This window comes from Sinohyriopsis cumingii, chromosome 18 (genome assembly GCF_028554795.1).
Source record: "Sinohyriopsis cumingii isolate HCF-2022 chromosome 18, ASM2855479v2, whole genome shotgun sequence".
In the NCBI taxonomy this organism is placed as follows: domain Eukaryota; kingdom Metazoa; phylum Mollusca; class Bivalvia; order Unionida; family Unionidae; genus Sinohyriopsis; species Sinohyriopsis cumingii.
The window spans coordinates 68,678,782-68,698,159 of record NC_142978.1 but is presented as its reverse complement, the minus strand read 5'-3'; the positions used below and the strand labels follow the sequence as shown (position 1 = coordinate 68,698,159).

General features: G+C 34.3%; 1 protein-coding gene across 2 annotated transcripts in view; it reads right to left on the bottom strand.

The window, feature by feature from the left end:
• Positions 1 to 4,850: 4,850 nt before the first annotated feature.
• The window catches only part of LOC149776904 (CST complex subunit STN1-like), an 83,682-nt gene continuing 69,154 nt past the window's right edge, over positions 4,851 to 19,378 (bottom strand). For both annotated transcript variants that reach the window (XM_089941610.1, XM_089941612.1), the window contains exons 8-10: positions 15,572 to 15,691; positions 14,577 to 14,649; positions 4,851 to 7,225 (exon numbers count right to left, since the gene is read on the bottom strand). In XM_089941610.1, coding sequence (XP_089797736.1) covers positions 7,059 to 7,225; positions 14,577 to 14,649; positions 15,572 to 15,691 — 360 coding nt within the window. In that variant the 3' untranslated portion in view covers positions 4,851 to 7,058. The remainder of the gene's footprint in view (positions 7,226 to 14,576; positions 14,650 to 15,571; positions 15,692 to 19,378) is intronic.

Sequence of the window (19,378 nt, the reverse complement as noted above, 5' to 3'; positions counted from 1 at the left end):
AGAGAGAGAGAGAGAGAGAGAGAGAGAGAGATAGAGATCTCAGATATTAGGGGCTTTCAAACTCTTGATATTAAGTTGTTTTTTATCTGGTGTGACTAGTTTCGAGTTTATGAGTTTTATTTTAATTTTTCGGATTCCAAATGATTAATTCATTTCTCTGGAAATATTCTTTGCTCATACAGAATTCTTGAAAAACAACATCTCTTATAAAAATTTATTTGGAATTCCAAAATCGGTGCAATAATTATTGTGTTTCTACAAGGAACTATAGACTTCAGCACAGTACAGGTTACAGCATACGTCATTGCTTTCCATCTTGGATTCTTCATCGGGACTCGAACTTGAAATAATTAGAACATATCAATATTAGGACTTCAAAAAATTTATTCGTGGATTATTCTTGGATTATTTTTGGATTTAATCCTGGAAACCATAAGTTCATATATTTTCATTTTTACAGAATTTTTCCAGGGAAATAAATTATTTGTTATATTTTTCAAAGCTTGTTGTTTTCACTCTTTCTTGTGCTACTGTTTATTCAAGCCTAAACACGTAACAATAACAAGAGTTCTTCTTTACAGAAAGACTAGGTTTTTCCATTGGAAATCTTCACATTATATTATATTATTGGTCATCTGAAAATATGTATAAATAGTAATTTGATAAACAATAATTCATTTCTATATTAGACCAGTCTCTGTAATGCATTTACTATCAGAGTTTACAGTTTTATTAAGATATGATTCAAGAGAAATATATTGTTTCAATTATTCATTGAATTACTAAGTGATCATTGACTTTTCATTAACACATTATTTTGGAATTATTGTGAACTCATTCAAAGACATCGTGGATTGCATTATTGTGGTACATTGGACATTCAAGACTACTGAAATTTATTTGGAACATTCTGTACTTCTGGATTTATGAAAAGTCATTTAGGATTATTTGGGATTTAATTCACAATACTGTGTTTCTTAAAATTTCCCTTCTAACTTAAAGGAATACATTTTTTGACGATTTCACTTAAATTGTTGGTTTCACTTTCTGTTACATAAGTTAAGACCTAGATATATAGACTCACACACACTGTTTAAGGTATTGTTTAAAAATTAGACTAAAAATATATGGTAATAAACTGAAATAACTAATTATTTATGACTATAGAAATACCCACAAGATATATGGAATATCAATAGCTTATATTAGAATTCTCAGACAATCGAGATATGTGGGTTTAAAAAAATTATGCAAAGGATAGATAAAATACAATACACAGAAGAATAAAATATAAAGAAAAATTGCCACACCTAAAATGGTCAGAAATGGGGCAAAATTGGCAACAATCGAAACTAAAAGAAAATTTGCATATGAAGTATTTCTATATCTACATGATCCATGGTTAGCAAAGAAAGCAGTGGAGATGAAAAATATAATTCCCTTCACAAGAATATGTTTTAACTGTTACAAATGGCACATTTATAAAATGACCATTTAATTTTAGAATGTAAATTTTATGAAAACCAAAGGAACATAAAGTTAGATATAATGAAAAGGTATGAAGCAATAAAAAATGAAATTTCTTCTGTCTGAATAAGATAATAAAATGGAACAGTATGTAAGAATTTAATGAAGCCAAATGGTAAGACTCATTTATGTGAATTGGAAGCAATTAAAATGACTGGAGAATTGATAAAACATGCAGATATATACCATGAGGGCTGGGACAACCCATACCCACACATAACAGAAAAATTCCACCCCCAAAAAGAGACAACCAAGTCCACTCACATGGTAACCTTATACACAAAAAAATGAACAATGTTGGCATAATTTTCATGGTAACTTCTCATTAAGGGAGAAAAGGAAGGAAAGCATATAAAACAGCATTCCTGAAATTAGGGATACAAAAAAAAAGACCAAAATAGGCTCCAAAGAAAATAGGGCCACAAAAAACTAACTATATTAACACAAAACATATTTGTCTCAGAAATGCTAACATAAGACTAGTATGAAAGATAAGTAACAGGACTTGGTCCAAAACAAAAAGAAAACAAAATGTGGTTACGTCCCTTAAGAAAGGGATGATGAATTTTCATAATGATGAGAGGATATGATGTCAAGGACCCTAACAAAGGCCATTTTTGTCAAGGACCCTAATGAAGGCCATTTTTGTCAAAGACCCTAATGAAAGCCATTTTTGTCAAGGACCTTAACGAAGGTCATTTTTGTCAAGGACCCTAACGAAGGCCATTTTTGTCAAGGACCCTAATGAAGGCCATTTTTGTCACCCTAATGAAAGCCATTTTGGTCAAGGACCCTAATGAAAGCCATTTTTGTCAAGGACCTTAACGAAGGCCATTTTTGTCAAGGACCCTAACAAAGGCCATTTTTGTCAAGGACCCTAATGAAGGCCATTTTTGTCAAGGACCCTAACAAAGACCATTTTTGTCAAGGACCCTAATGAAGGCCATTTTTGTCAAGGACCCTAATGAAAGCCATTTTTGTCAAGGACCCTAACGAAAACCATTTTTGTCAAAGACCCTAATGAAAGCCATTTTTGTCAAGGACCCTAATGAAAGCCATTTTTGTCAAGTTCATATATTTAGGGATAAATTGCGCAAATGCAACATAAATATGTGAATATATGGAATGGACAAAAAAGGATCGATCCCTGGCAGGGATCACTTAAAACTTTTAAATGGAAGTGGAAACTAGGTAATAGGTACAATGCCTGAGATGGGGTGAACAAACCTCTTTTGAAACATAATTTCAGCATGCTGACAGAAAGAATGGAATCCTGGTAACAAGGCTCTAACTATGTAGTGGTCCAAAATTAATATGAATACCATTCCAAATGAAATGATAATTTATTTTCCTCAAAACTCCTTTTACTGTATTTTGAAAGAAGAAACAAAATGCAGATCCAGGGAAAACATAGAGATATAGAACCATTTTTGAGCTTGGACAAGGAATGGGGACACCTAATAACCCCGTCAGTTTTCACTAGCTGGAAGTCTGGAGGTATCAACAAAAATAAATAAGTACACATGACTGAATTGAAGATAAAGCTTTTGTGTTAAGATGCACCAGCAGTGGATTTATATACATGTACTTTGTGAGAAAGCACTACTACTGCTGCTGTTGCCACTATCACTCCACAGAATGTGCCAGTATCCTGCAGGAAATATCCTGCAGGAAACCGTGGGTGTACTGCAATAGATCCAAGGTCCTACCATTTCTCTAGGGTCCATGAACCTATATCATCTACAAATGGAGTCTAATGTCTGCATCTATGAAAACACCTAGCTAGCCCATCATTTAAATTTTTAAAAATCAGATTTGTTTTACTTGTGCAAAGACAATATGCCTCTTTTAAGTGTAGGTCTTTTATACAGTCATGTGACTGTTTGCTGATTTCTCTCATTATTTTATTTTCTCCACTGAAATATCAATTTAATCTTGTTTCTTTTCAACAACATTTGCATCTCTATTATTTCTATTTTATTGTTCATTTTTCTCCATCAGTTATCTTTGCATCTTTTGGAACTTTTCAGAACTGAATAAGACTCAGATATAATGACTTGTACCACTGATTTCCTCAGTTTAAAGCCATCTTAAAATTCTGAATACTACTGATTAGAGCATCTGCATCAGATACCTGAAATTGCAAGTTCAAACCCTGGCCAAGTCATACCAAAGACTTATAAAAATGGTACTAACAGCTGCTCAGCATTAAGAGGTTAGTGGTAGGACTGGTCGGCCTGGTATCAGGATAATGTGACCGGGTTGGACATCATGCTACATATCTGCAGCATGATGTCCCAGTGCTAGATATCACAATAAACTGTCACACTACAGACTACAGACATCATAGCGATATGACTGAAAAATTGTTATAGCTACATTAAAAATCCAGATCACACTATACCCAAAAAATTCTCAATAAATGGCATTTTCAAAGCTGATAGGTCTACAGACTGTCATATATATATATATATATATATATATATATATAATTTACTTAATTTTACTTGCATCATATGAATTAAAAATACTTATCATGTCCATTGATTTGTATTAACTCTGTGCTAACTCTTTGTGACTGAAGGCTTTGCTGATGAAATTAAAGATGATAAAAAATTTGTTCAGGAAAAATACATATTTAATGGTGTTGTTATATTCCTTGAATGCAGTTTCAATGATGCTTAAATGTCCTCGGGGCCCTGAGTGGCCAAGTGGTCAAAAGCACTCTCCGTTACGGATCACTGCCATCTCACCTCTGTCTGCGTGGGTTCGAGTCACGGATTCGGCCAATGTGGATATGTGAGAAAGTTTGCCAGTAATTTCTCGAGGGTCGGTGGTTCTTTCTGGGGATTTCCTGGGTTCTTCCTCCACCGTTAATACTGGCCGCCATGTATAGCCTATCGTGTGCTGAAAAATGGCGCTAAACCCTACAACAACAATAAATGTTCTCATTATTTTATTATTTTTTTCATTACAGTACCCTTCTTACATCTCAGATTTAACTTATCTGACTAATAGTACATACATTCGTTGCAAATGGAGAAAAAAATATATATTCTATCTCAACAGGCTTTTTTGGGCTAGTTACTGTTACTATCTAAATTGCAATTTTAGTATTTGTCTTACAATACTTTTCAATCAGTTTATTTTTCTAATCATTAAGAAAGTAAAGACTGGAAAGAAAGGTAGAAAACACCTTGCATGACTAGGAAAATGAGAGGCGAGTGCTGAGCAGTCAAATTTAGAACTGACAACAGTTGTTTAAAGCAACCATTTTTCTAAACCTTAGAGTCAAATAATAAAAAACCAAAGGAAATACTCACTGAGCATTATGAAAATATTAATACTTTTATTTGATTTAATAAACTTGTTGCACAACCTTGTTATTGAAGAAGATAGTAACCTCAAAACTCGGTTAGTGTCAAAATCCAGCAACAGATATCAAGGTGCCAGTCCTTTCTTTCTTACTACTTTAAAAGGATTAACTAGTAAATAAACCCATTTACTTTTACTAGCAATGTACTCTTAATTTGGCAGCAAATGCATACAATTTACCCAAATATTCAAGCCTATTTGGGCAAAATGGCAAGCACTAGGGCAAATACCTTGCTGAATTACAGTGTGTAATATGGCCAATGAAGATATCAAAAATATTTCTAATGTCTAAGCACAAACAACTTCTTGCATCCCCATCAAAATACAATGTTTGTGCTCATGTGCATGTATGGCTGAAGTACATGTATTAGGCTATGCACCAGACATCACATCTCATGGCAAATTAATCAATCCTAAATCAAGCTTCATTGAGATGTACATTTCAGTATTATGTAAGCAATTTTGCTAAATTTAAATACTAAAATGAGTTTTATAAAAAAGATTTACTATGTATCATCGCAAAATGTAGCACTTGCAAAATGATTCAAGAAACTGAAATCTTAACATGCATTTTCAACAATTCATAATTTGCGAATATGCAATGTTTAGTTTGTGTCCTGGTCTGAAGACTTTAAAACTTGTTGTAATCAACTTCAAATCTGTGAATGGTATAATTTTAATGTTTTTTTTGGTAGCATTTATTACCCACCAAGATCAATGCAGACTCCTTATCACACCTTTCATGTGTAACATTTTGTCATTACCTGTGTTCCTTATCCTTTTACATATCTTATGTATTTGAATGCCTTTATTTTCTGTTACATCATGATTTTAGGGAATTTTTCTTCTTCAAAATATCCCATTCTAAAAACTTGTCATCTTTAAAAAACTTCATAGCGGTCAAGGTCTACTGATACTAAAGTACTGCACTTCCATATCCAACAGTGGCATCATCTCAGGAGGAGAGGTATTTTGGAGAGTTCATTTATTTAATGGCATGATATTTTTAGTGGGTTTCTACTTGTTAAATTATTTTATCATGTCTAAAATAAGGGGATCATGATTAAATTTCATCATAATTCACAGAAGGCAGTCATTGGCATTCAGTTTATTGAGAAATTGTAAATTTTGTAATTATGTCAGGATCCTAATAACAAAATAAAATAATAAATTAATTTATCAAATTATTCTTTGCCATGTTTGGACATAACATTCCTGTCATAAATGTTACATTCCAAAATCTGACAAATTTTATGCCAATAACACTAGTTTCTGACCATGTTTGACAATTCAAGAGAAGTACATGTGTTGACCTAATTCATGATACAAGTTGTAAATAGATAGCATCAACATAATTTCTGACAATGTTTTCTGAATTTTATAGATCAGCGTGGTTCCAGAATGCTATATTTCAGATTCTTATGCTGCCAATTTAGGATTGTCTGATGTTATACCAGCTTAGAACAGCTGCATGTTATACCAATTTAGGACAAAACAAAGCTTGGTTGCCAGACAAAATGAATGTACACCTACTTTCTCACTGCAGTGTGTAGGTAAACTACCATTTGTGCTTATTCCAGTCCACAGTAAACAATAACCACACATTGGAAATGAATGTAGCTTATTCACAGTGTGACACACTGGGAGTAAAGGCAAATTGACTTGACCAAAGTAAAAACAAATCAAAAGACAGGCTTTCTTGTAAATGTGGATATTACATTAAAAGTACTTAAATTCTGACAATAAATGAGTACAAGATGAAGGTTTTACAGATGGAATATTTAATACTGCACATATATAGTAATAAAGTGCTGTGATGAAGTTCATACACAGGATTGCCTGAATTATCATGCACAGGATTGCCTGAATGATCATACACAGGATTACCTGAATGATCATATACAGGATTGCCTGAATGACCATACACAGGTATGCTTGAACAGAGTAAGCAAAATCCATTATCTAATCTTATTTTTGGCATAATATTACATACGTCCATCTCAGGCATGATATAATGGTGAATTGCACTGCAAAAACACTTCTCTCATGATACTGTACTGTCATGATATTGTACCTTTCCTATATTCCTTACTACTGCTATAGTTGCTGTTTCATGCAACAAAATATATATGCCTCAGTCCACACAAAGAAAATTGTCACACATTACAAGGTAGATAGTGGTCCTGTGTTGTCCGTATGACATCACTGTGAGCCTCTAATTTTTGCAGAACAAAAAGAACTGCACTCTTCTGCACTCTGGGATATTGCAATGTCTTCTGTAGTTCATCCACAATGTGCAAATAATGGCATCCTTTCTCTTCATCTGCCAAAAAATATATCAGACGTCTATTTATCTGCCACAAATTTATTTATTTATTTATCTTTAGAACTTATTTATTTTAAGTCTACTTGCCACAATAATTTTTTATACTGTTCTTGCACAGAATTTCACATAATTAAATATTATTTCATGCCAAAAATAGCATGATTTATGATGTCATTGGTTTGTCTCAACAATGAAAATGTTATGATAATCAGTGTTGGACAAAGAACTTTTACTTGAATAAGACAGTCACATTATTCTGCAAATCAGTGCCTTTAGTAGTGATGCCAATAAATTGCTGATTTAGCCTTACAATATATTATCACTCAGAGATGCAGCAAACATTATCAAATCTAATTAAATCTGCATGAAAGCTGAGGAATTTTGTTTTCATTTCTGTTCTGCCCAATTCCAGGAATGATACCAAACTTTGTTTTTAATATCTTTAGAACCTTTAATGATCACATTTATTTGTTCTTCTGATTTATGGAAAATAAAAGTTTATAACGACTATTCTGATTTTTGGTTTCAATATATTTTCTTGAGACATGATTAAAAGAAACTCCTCCCCATATAACCTAATTTCTTTTATTAATCAAACTCACTTATGAAGACATAAAAGAACATGAAGACAAAGAAGAAAATTATAATGGTGAAGAAGAAAAGAGTAGGAAGAGGAAAGAAAATATGGGATAGTACAAGTTGTATTTATAATAGCAGTAATCATGATATAGTCATGGTGGTGACAGTAGTCATCTGTTCATGATGTGATGTTAGTGTTCAAAGGTCCGAGGTAATAGGGGCCTAAACATTGCAATAATTGATAATGAATCTCTGACAAAGACAAAACGTAATGATGATATAGCTCGATTTAGTTGTTAGTAACGTATAATATTGTATTCATTATAAGTTTGTTGTAATTAGTTTTGTGGAAGTAATTTTGTCAGAATATAATGTGAGTGAAAAGGTCTCTTTTTGTGTGATTGAAATCTGAAAAGGAAACACCTTGAAGGTAAAACTAAATTATTGTTAATGGTGAAGGTGGGAAGAGAAAGCTTTAGAATGATCCACATTTTATTTCAATTTATTTAAGTTAAAGCTACATTTTTCAAGGTGATTAACAGTGAAAAGTCGAAAACGTTACACGTGAACCTTAATGAAATTGCAGCTGGTTATTCCTCATGCATAAAAACCATATTATGGACTTATATGCATATAAATTTAAAATAAAATATTTTGTGAAACACTCTGAAGTTTTGTTAAAATCCCTCCTTTGGAATTTGAGAAACCTTTTAAAATTGTATGAGCCTGAAATATTTTAACAATTAGTGATTTATAATTATGAACACAGTGCAAAATCTAATCAGTTTTCCTTACAGTAAATGATTCTGTAAGGGAGAGTGTTGCATTTATTTATTTGAATAAGTATTAGTCTATGACATTGGTTACATCAGTAATTCTTTAATATAACTGAAACTCTTGAGAATTGTTAATGGATTAAAATTTCATGGGAGAATTATTAGTTTTTAACATGTTGTCACAAGCTGTTTTTGAAATTATCACATAGATTGTGATAAAACACTTATTTTCCTTTTAAATTCATATTTATCATGTATTACACTGGTCAACAGTGAAATCATTACTGACTTGAAAAGGCCCTAATCTGTAGTATTTTGGTGTGCCGAACACGAATATAACCGTGAAAAATTTGTATTGGCTCTCGTTTTGAAGATATTCATATACCTCATTTTCTATGTTTCACTGTGTAAATTTCTCCAGTAGGACTGCAGCAACATCCGGAATAATGATGTAACATTGCATAATACCATCATGCTCACATCATCCACAGTTGATTGCATCATTTTCTGATGCAATGCAATACTAATGCCATGCGTCTGCTGAAGTAAGTTGACGTCAGCAGTGTACTATACATGTGTAGGCCTATTATACTAATGCCAGGCGGCTGCTGAAGCTGACGTAAGCAGTGTACTATATAAAGCCCAATCAGATAGGTTCAGCATTTAAAATATTTTAGACGTTGTGCCAGACAGTTCAAGCTACTGTTACATAAAACTTATTATTTTATCCATTTACGTACAATAAAGAACAGTAATGCCTCGAAAGTGTGTTAATACCGCGGACAATTTTTGCTATATTTGTGGGGAAGTGACATTTGCCAACCAGAAGAAAAGTATCAATTCTCAAGTGAAGAAGGCATATCATCTTTACTTCGGATGCAAGGTTGGTGACCAAGACAAGCCTTGGGCTCCGCATATATGCTGTGCTACATGTACAACACAGCTTTCACAGTGGTTGAATTGCAAAAGGTCATCAATGCCGTTTGCAGTCCCAATGGTGTGGAGAGAGCCAAGCAACCACCTAAATGACTGTTACTTCTGCTTGGTTCCTCCTCTTTCCGGCGGAATAACGAAGCGAAAGAAGTCGAGAATAGTCTACCCAAACATTCCGTCTGCATTGAGACCAGTTCCACATGGTGAGGGACTTCCTATTCCAGAACCTCCAGCAGAATATTCTCTTGATTCATCTGACGAAGACAAAGGTGAGTCGACCTGTTCTTCTCCTGGTCCATCAGCATGCAGTGATCCAGATTTTCACTGTGGTGCATCATCAACCCCACACAAAATAACACAGGAAGAACTAAATGACCTGATTCGTGATTTGGACTTATCAAAGAACAAGGCAGAATTGCTAGGATCAAGACTCCAACAATGGAATCTTCTAGAAGAAGATGTCACAATTACTGCATATCGAAAGCGCCACCAGCAATTGGAGCCTTTCTTCAGAAAGGAAAGTAATCTGATATTCTGTTCCGATATTGAGGGCCTCATGAATGCTTTAAAAATCACTCATGACCCACAAGAATGGAGACTATTTGTGGACTCTTCGAAACTGAGTCTCAAGGCTGTGCTTTTGCACAATGGAAACATTCTTCCATCTATTCCAGTAGCGTATGCTGTCCACATGAAAGAGACATACGATAACTTAAGGCAGCTACTGAATTCCATTGAGTATAACAAGTACAGCTGGCACCTCTGTGGTGATTTGAAGGTAGTTGCCCTTTTAATGGGACTGCAGCAAGGATATACAAAATACATGTGTTTCTTATGCGAGTGGGATAGCCGAGCAAGGGAAATGCACTACATGAGGAAGGAATGGACTCACAGGCAGAATGTAGCCATTGGAGAGAAGAATATCCAACACCCAGCTCTGGTTGAGGCTCAGAAAATCTTGCTACCACCCCTTCACATCAAACTAGGTTTGATGAAGAACTTCGTGAAAGCCATTGACCGGACTTTGCCAGCATTCCGATACCTGCATGAAAAATTCCCTCGACTCAGCGAAGCAAAGATTAAAGAGGGAGTTTTTGTGGGTCCTCAGATTCGAGAGCTTTTCAAAGATGACCGGTTCAACAACTTGCTGGAAGGTGACGCGAAACAAGCATGGAATGTTTTTCGCCTAGTTTCTACAAACTTCCTCGGAAATGTTAGGGCAGAAAACTATAAGGAACTAGTAGAAGACATGTTGATGAAGTATAAGAAACTTGGCTGCAATATGTCTCTAAAGATTCACTTCCTTCATTCCCATTTGGATTTCTTTCCTAGCAACTGTGGTATTGTTAGTGATGAACACGGCGAACGTTTTCATCAAGATATCGCAACAATGGAACAAAGATACCAGGGAAAATGGTCCACTACAATGCTGGCTGACTACTGCTGGACACTCCTCAGAGATGCTCCTGAACAGCTGTACAAGAGACAGGCGAAGAAATCTAAGATGTAGTCAATGACTTGATTTTTTATAGGTAGGCTATTACAGTTGACCTTTTACTATTGGAATGCATTTCGTTATGTAAACATTAATTTCTTGCAGATTACAAAAAAACTAGAGCCAATTTTGCAATTTGACTGTCATATTCGTGTTCAGCACATAAAAATTGATAAGAATTGACTAATTTTATTTCAGTAACATGACTTTTGTAAAAATTTGTTGTCCAGTGTTATATGACAATAGTGGATGAAATTTTTCCAGCTAAATTTTTAATCGGGTGAACTTTTTTTAATACTGGTTTTATGTAGCCGCATGCTTCTCAAACAATTTAGGAAAATCAATCTCTCTCTCTCTATTGCTCCGGCGGCCTAGTGGTTAGAGCATTCACTTCAGATGCGAAACATTGTGGGTTCAATCCTCGGCTAAGTCATAACAAAGACTTATAAAAATGGTACTAACAGCTGCCTTGCTTGGTGTTCAGCATTAAGAGGTTAGTGTTAGGACTGGTTGGCATGGTGACAAGATAAAATGACTGGGTGGGACATCATGGTACATGTCTGCGACATGATGCCCCAGTGCTAGACATCACTATAAACTGCCACACTGCAGACATCGTAGCGATATAATTGAAACATTTTTAAATCTATGTTAAAAATCCAAATCACAATCATTCTCTCCCTCTACATATACATATATATATTATGTGTGTGTGTGTGTGTTCATAGGTCTTTTTCTGAAACAAGCTTTGTAACAACCAAACAAAATAAGAACCAAAACAAAACAACCAAAAAGATCAAATGTTCAAGTTACAAAAAGCACCCAAATCCATCCAAATATACTCCTATCCATCCAAATATACCTTTGATACACATAATAAACAAAGAATATGTTCTTTATGTATCATATATTACACGAAAATGGACAAAAATTAACAAGTTGAAGAAGATAGAAAGAGAACGCAAAAGTCTGATTTTCAATTGCTTATGGTATCTTACTACCTGTAAATTTCTAGCTGAAATCAGGGAAAATGAGCTATCATCTTAGAATATCTTTTTAAAACCATGTCATTTTCGATGTTTACAATAAAGAAAACTGAATTAATATCTTGAAAAACATTCTGAAACTTTTCATAAATCAGTTCATTACTATCAAACATACACTAACCCATGACTTGTACTGGTTTTTCAGGCAAACCATGTTTTCTTATTATAATAATATTTAAATATAATTAAAAATATTATGTACTAATGAGTAACATAGTATTAAAACATATTTTACTGTTATCAATTTTCATGAGTTGAATCTCTAACCAATACCCCAATTTAGTTTTCATTCTAACATCTGAAAATTTAGCAAACTATGGATGAACATAATCATTTATTTAAAACACATTAAATCCAATAAATTTTTATTAATAAATATATATGTTTTATTATATTTAGAAATATAATAACACTGTCACATAACGAAAGATTGCAAAGTTATTTAAAGTCATGATAATATTTTGTGTTCTATGATGGAAACAAGAATGCTTTAATTGATTTTACTATAATTAGTATGTGTTAATTAGCACTAAAAGTATGAAGTACAATATACAGGACAAAGATAAATGCTACATAAATCTAAGACAAATATTAAAGATACTCAAACTAATATATATAAATGAAAATAATTTCACTGAATGAATCATATTGTTACTATTTTGTTCTGCATTCCTAACACGTTTATGTCTCGGTAAAATTAAGCAAACATTTCTATTTTGCACAAAGGTGAATGAGCTGCTTTTAAAATATTTTATTAATAAATTGGAATTGCAAAATAAACTGTCTTATATTATTTTCTTTAATTTTATATACAGAACACATTATCTTACATAAAATCATGGGTTTGTTTCCTTTAAATCAGTCTTCAACAGACCAACATGCCTGGGAATGGCAAGAAATATTATATTTTAAACAACTGTAAATGTCAAATTAAAGTTCAAGATGAAAATTAATATTTCATATGAAATATTGGGTTAATTTTGGTTCCAAAATTGGAACTACAGTTTAAAACAAAGAAATTAACCTTTCTGATATTTTTTTTGCAAAATACACTTTATTTAGATTACATTTGTGCATACGTAAGTACATACAAATATACCTTTAATATCTATGATAAGCGATATAAACAAGATACTTTATATTTATAATAAAACACTAAAATAAATTTGACATGCTGGAAACTACTGTGTCAAAATCAACAATTTAAAAAAAAGACAGAAATAATGTGAGATTTTATATGTATAAACAGAACAAACAAGTGCAATAAAAATGCATACACACATTACTGTGTGGTATGATATGCAAAGAAAATCTGAACCAACTACTGCAACTTATCTACGTTTCTGATATTTTCATGTCAGATACGAAACTAAGGAACAAATACTGTTACAACTCTAGGTCTTGATCTATGTAAAACAGAAATGCAACACCAACAAGTTTAGTGAAATCAACAAATACTTTTTTTTCTTCTTTAAGTTACAAACAAAAAGTTGAGGAGACACTTATAATATTGTGAACTAAATCCCAAATAATCTGGAAAACTAATCATTTCCATGGAAAATTCCCCTAACCCTTGAGCTCAAATTCTAGTTAACATCTTCTTTACTCTTAAAATCATGACAACAGTAAGGTAGGCAAAAACTCCATTCACAACCCTCAATGACAATCATGACAAAAGTCAGGTACACAAAAACTCTATCCACAACCTTCAAGCACACAATTACATACACATAACAATACTTTGTATATTAGGCATATTAATGGTATATTGGGTGGTGGATTTGAATGTATATGGATATACTTGGGTCGATTTGGTTGTTCCATGTAACCCAAAAGTTCAGGTACTGATTGCAGATTTTGATTAACAGACTGCCAAGTTAGAGACATTTCCAGTTGCAGCCACAAGAGCTAGTTCGTTAAAGTGGTTCCTCCCCTACACCCTCATCAAGTTCCTTTACACCTGTTGAGAGCAAGAATGAGCAAAACCAAATTTATGGCACAAGAAGCTACAGGTCCTATCTCTCTCTCTCTGCTTCTTATCATCGAGCTTAACACTGTGCTATGGGCCCTTTTGACCTATGACCCTGAGACAGATGTGAAATTCCTGCACTTATGGAGTAGGCTTCTATGAAATCACTTGTTGGCAAAAGTAGTATTCATGTTGGTGGAAGATGATGCAGAAGGAGAATGAATAAGCCGGTAACTGTGTGGCTGGTGAAGGAGGAGAATGAATAAGATGACAGTAATTGTGTGGGCGGTGAAGGAGAAGGAGTTCTCATAAGTCTTCTATAAAGCCAGTAAATACTTTCACTACAAACAATTCTATGTGTACACCGGTCTACGACAGGCTCAGAAAATCATGATACATGTACTATCTGGACACCCTTTCTGTACCCACGTTTGGATCTCTTTTCGCGTAAGCACTGAAAATGTCTACTGCATGATGCATGTATAAAATAATAATTAACAGGGTGGTTTAAATAGAGTTTTAAGATATAAAGAAATACAATATAACTCACATTTAGATTTCTGAACTTCCGTATTCAACAGCTTTAAAATCTCCATCTCCAATTTTGACTTGTGTAGCAATACCTGGAATGAAAATAAAATGGAAGAAAGAGATGTAATTTGAGAAATCAGATGACAATTTATATTTGTATTTATATTTTAAATAATGGCTTGTGTTTCATGTGAACATACTTAATTCGAATATCAATTCATTCTTTAACATAGAATTATGTGCATCATGTATTTGAAGTGTAACCTAAAGGTCTGATAAGGAACTGACACACAATAAATGAATGCAACAAAGGCCAGCTTGAATTTTATATTCATTTAATTATTTGCAATATATATGGAAATCAGGTCACTAAAAACTGTCGCTGTTTTTCCTTCATAAAAGAAGATAATTTTTTGACGCCATACTTTATCATATTTATTGTAAAATTAAATTACAAACTAGCTTTGCGAATGTAACAAGAACCCACTAAGGCAACTCAGCTGTCTCTATATCTATGACAGCCAGTGAATTTAATCTACGACAGCCGGCGAATTTAATCTACATATCATCAACTGCAATCAAAGATGGTAATTTTTAAAATATTCGGTTTTGGACAGTTCTCCCCCCTCCGAAACTACATTCACTGGCTTGAACGAGGTTCACCCTTATAATGATTTTCACCCACTTATTTTGTCATTTTGATGCTCTCTATAAATGTGGACAGTGGATATACTGATATCCTTTTACGTATGTTTAAGTATATGCGGGCATTCATCTGACTGATTTTTAGCTTTGTCTCATGGTCAATGTGGAGGGGCATTCTTGTTTCATTAACACAAATTAAGGTTTATCCTCAAGACGGGCATATCCATGACAATTTAACGACCTATATATTCCTTGACAATTCAATGACATATCTATTCCTTGACAATTCAACGACCTATCTATTTCAACGAAATGATTATCTTTCCAATAAATAACGCTTAACTTTTGACGGTATGCACTCAACCTTACCTCATACAACATCCGCCTGTCTCCTCTTTGGCAGATCTGCCCATCGATTTCTAGAAGGTGAAGAGCTTGCAGAACGACTCCAAGTCCATCAATAGGATCTGCACGAGATGTTGATGGCTTCTAGAATGAAAATTTACGAAATAACAAGTTCACATTTGTCTTTTCCATTTTTAATAATTATTTATGATGAATTCTTTTTCGGCACGTTCTCTCTGCTTGAAGCCATTATATCAATCACACATTTTGGAAAGTTTTGTTGACTGACATTTTGGCAAAAGCAGTTAGCACGAATAAAGAAAACCACCTCAAGTACACAAATCAAATTCTGTAGACATGTTTGTTTATATGCATAGATGACAAGTCCATATATTCATGTTATTCATGTGCAGAGTATCAATTCAAAAGTGTTCTCCATGGTATAGCAGTGTTAGGGACCAGCTTCGCACTGCTAAAAGAGACCGCCGTAAAGCTGAGAGGCTCTGGCTTTCCACCAGACTCACTATTCAAAAGCAGATCTATGAAGTCACTAAGAAGAATGTCACAAACATAGTCCATGCAGCGAAATCAGCCCACTACAGTACTAAGATCATGGAAAGTTCCAGCTGCAAAGAGCTCTTCGAGATTACTAACAAGCTAACGTCAAGGAACAAATCAACACCACTTCCAACTTCCTTCTCTCCAGTCGACCTTCCGGACATGTTTGCAAATTTCTTCCGTGACAAAGTACAAACCATTAGAGATAAGCTTGACACCACAATTTCAATTGACTCGTCGTCACCATACAGCTGGGATACAGAATTTGAGCGGCAACCATTAGCAGCATTTGAACCTGTCTCTATGGATTTCGTATGTACAATCGTGATGAAGAGTGCAACAAAGTCATGTGAACTTGATCCAATTCCAACATCACTGCTGCTTGAGTGCTTAGATCCAGTATTGCCTTCACTAACTGATGTTATTAATACCTCTCTCTCATCTGGGGAATTCCCATCATTTTTCAAAACTGCCATTGTAAAGCCTCTGCCGAAGAAACCAACACTAGACCATAATGATTTAAAGAACTACCACCCAATTTCTAATCTCCCATTCATTTCAAAAATCTTAGAAAAGGTTGTTCTATCCCAGCTTGTTTCTCATCTAAATTCAAACAGTCTTTTTAGCAATGTACAATCTGCATATCGCCCTTGCCACAGTACTGAAACTACTCTTCTAAAAGTAGTTAATGACATTCTCTCTGCGTTGGATAGCGGAAAGATTACAGTTCTCAACCTACTTGATTTGTCTGCAGCATTTGACACAATATTCCATGATATATTACTTCACCGTCTCCAGCATGTATTTGGCATTCATGATACAGCCTTACTGTGGTTCAAGTTCTACTTGGTCAACAGGACACAAAATGTATCTGCAAATGGAATACACTCCAGCCCAGTTGATCTATGTTGTGGTGTTCCACAGGGGTCTGTTCTTGGACCCGTTCTCTTCATTCTATACACTCAGTCGCTCGCAAGTGTCATAGATCATCATCCAGTGTCTCACCAGTTGTACGCTGATGACACCCAAATATACAAATCTAGCCACGCAACTGAAGTTGATGCTACCATCCAAGGTGTAGAGAGGTGCATTTCTGATGTGAAATCATGGATGACTTGTAACAAGCTGCAGATGAATGATCATAAAACTGAGGCCATTCTGATCACAACACAAAGACTTTCTCATTCACATCCTTTACCTCAAACAATAAATATCAGCAATGCCAACATTAAATTCACACAATCAGTACGAAACCTAGGTGTTACTCTGGACAGTACTCTCACACTGCACCAACATGTCATGAACATATGCAAGGCTGCATATCTTGAGCTGAGATGCATCAGCTCAATTTGCAAATATCTTTCAGTTGATGCCACTAAAACACTTGTGTTTTCATTAGTACTTTCAAGACTGGACTATTGTAACTCAATTCTGTCTGGTTCATCTCAATATCTACTCCAGAAACTCCAAAAAGTTCAAAACACAGCTGCTCGGATCATACTTAGAGTACCACGATCAAAGCACACCTCCCCGCTGCTCTGTACCCTACACTGGCTATCCATTCGATCCAGAATCAAACACAAAATTTGTTCTCTGTGCTACATTTCACTGTCAGACTCTAGTCCAACATACCTATCTGACCTCACCCATGTGTACACACCAGCAAGATACTTACACTCCTCTTCTGACAATCGTATACTCATTATTCCCACTATGAAAACAAGGTCATATGGACAGCGTTCTTTTGCATATCAGGGCCCAGCAACGTGGAATGAATTGCCCACTGAACTTAGACACAAAGACACAGTCATCACATTCAAAATGGCTCTCAAAACTCACTTATTTCGATTGCAAGAACAAACTTAAAGACCTAATAATGTTTCCTACCTGAAATATTCTCAGCATGTTTTTTTTATTTTTTATTGTTTTTTCTAATTTCATGTTGTTTGTTTTTGTAATAATATTATTATGTTTCTTATCTTATAGGTGTTGTCTAATGTTGTAAACCGCTTAGAGCTTCTAAAGATTAGGCGCTATACAAAGTCCTCATTATTATTATTATCATGTAAACGTTTAATGCTTTCCAGGTTGTTGAACTTTTGGGACACTGAATTCTGCAGTGGGGTATAGGTTTTACCAACAGACACAAAATCTTCATAAAATTACTTAGGTTAATAGGTGATCTATTAATTACAGGAGTTAGGTTCTTACGGATATTGTATCCAGAGTATTTTCCCTTCCAATAAATGCGTAGGCGGCAATGACAGGTAACAAAATGGAGTTCACACACGAAACGCAAGCTAGATTAAATAAACCTTTTAAAAATAGTACCGTAGATCAACGCAGTCCACTTGAGAGATGTGCAACACACCTTTAGGATATGCTTCTGTTCTGCAAAAGTTCACTTTTTCACATGTAAGTCGTGCACTAAGATTAAATCTTTACGACGAAACTGACAAATGTAACACATTTGTCTCCTACGGTCAAAACCACAATTTTCTATCATGAAGCTGATGGCAGTATCGTATTTGTAATCAGAATTATTCTACATGTGTCTAAATCAAGTTTGGAACCAGCAAACTTACTATCAAATAGCCAAAATTAGGAACTGATTTACGTTTTCTAATTTACTCCAAAATTTCTCTAATGCTGGTGCGCATGTACGCATAATGTCCAGAATATATGTGTGCTCATCCTCCAAGTTATCCATTTAATTACTTATATATATCTAACAATTATTCTAATGAAATAGGTTAGATCAGGCTCGAAAGAAAGCATTTTATCATCTATACTTTATAATCTATCTTGGGAAAAGAAAACCTACCTCAAATGTATACAAATCTCGACCTTTATATCTTTCTCATGCCCTATGCTAGTGGATTCACAGCAAATAATATACAAGTTTAAGTTCCGCCATGGTTTTATATCAGTTATAAGCTACACACCATGGTTTTATATCAGTTATAAGCAACAAACTATGGTTTTATATGTTTTTATATCAGTTATAAACTACAAACTATGGTTTTATATCAGTTATAAGCTACAAACTATGGCTTTATATCAGTTATAAGCTACAAACCATGGTTTTATATCAGTTATAAGCTACAAACCATGGTTCGGCTTTCCGTCCATAAAAATGGACAGTTACTATCGTTGGAGGCTTATAACAGTATTAGACGTCTCTGTACCGTAAAGGGGTGGGGTTTGGGGTGGGGTGAAGATGGATACATATTTGTTAATGATAATGAAGTTGTACTATGCTACAACAGAAAA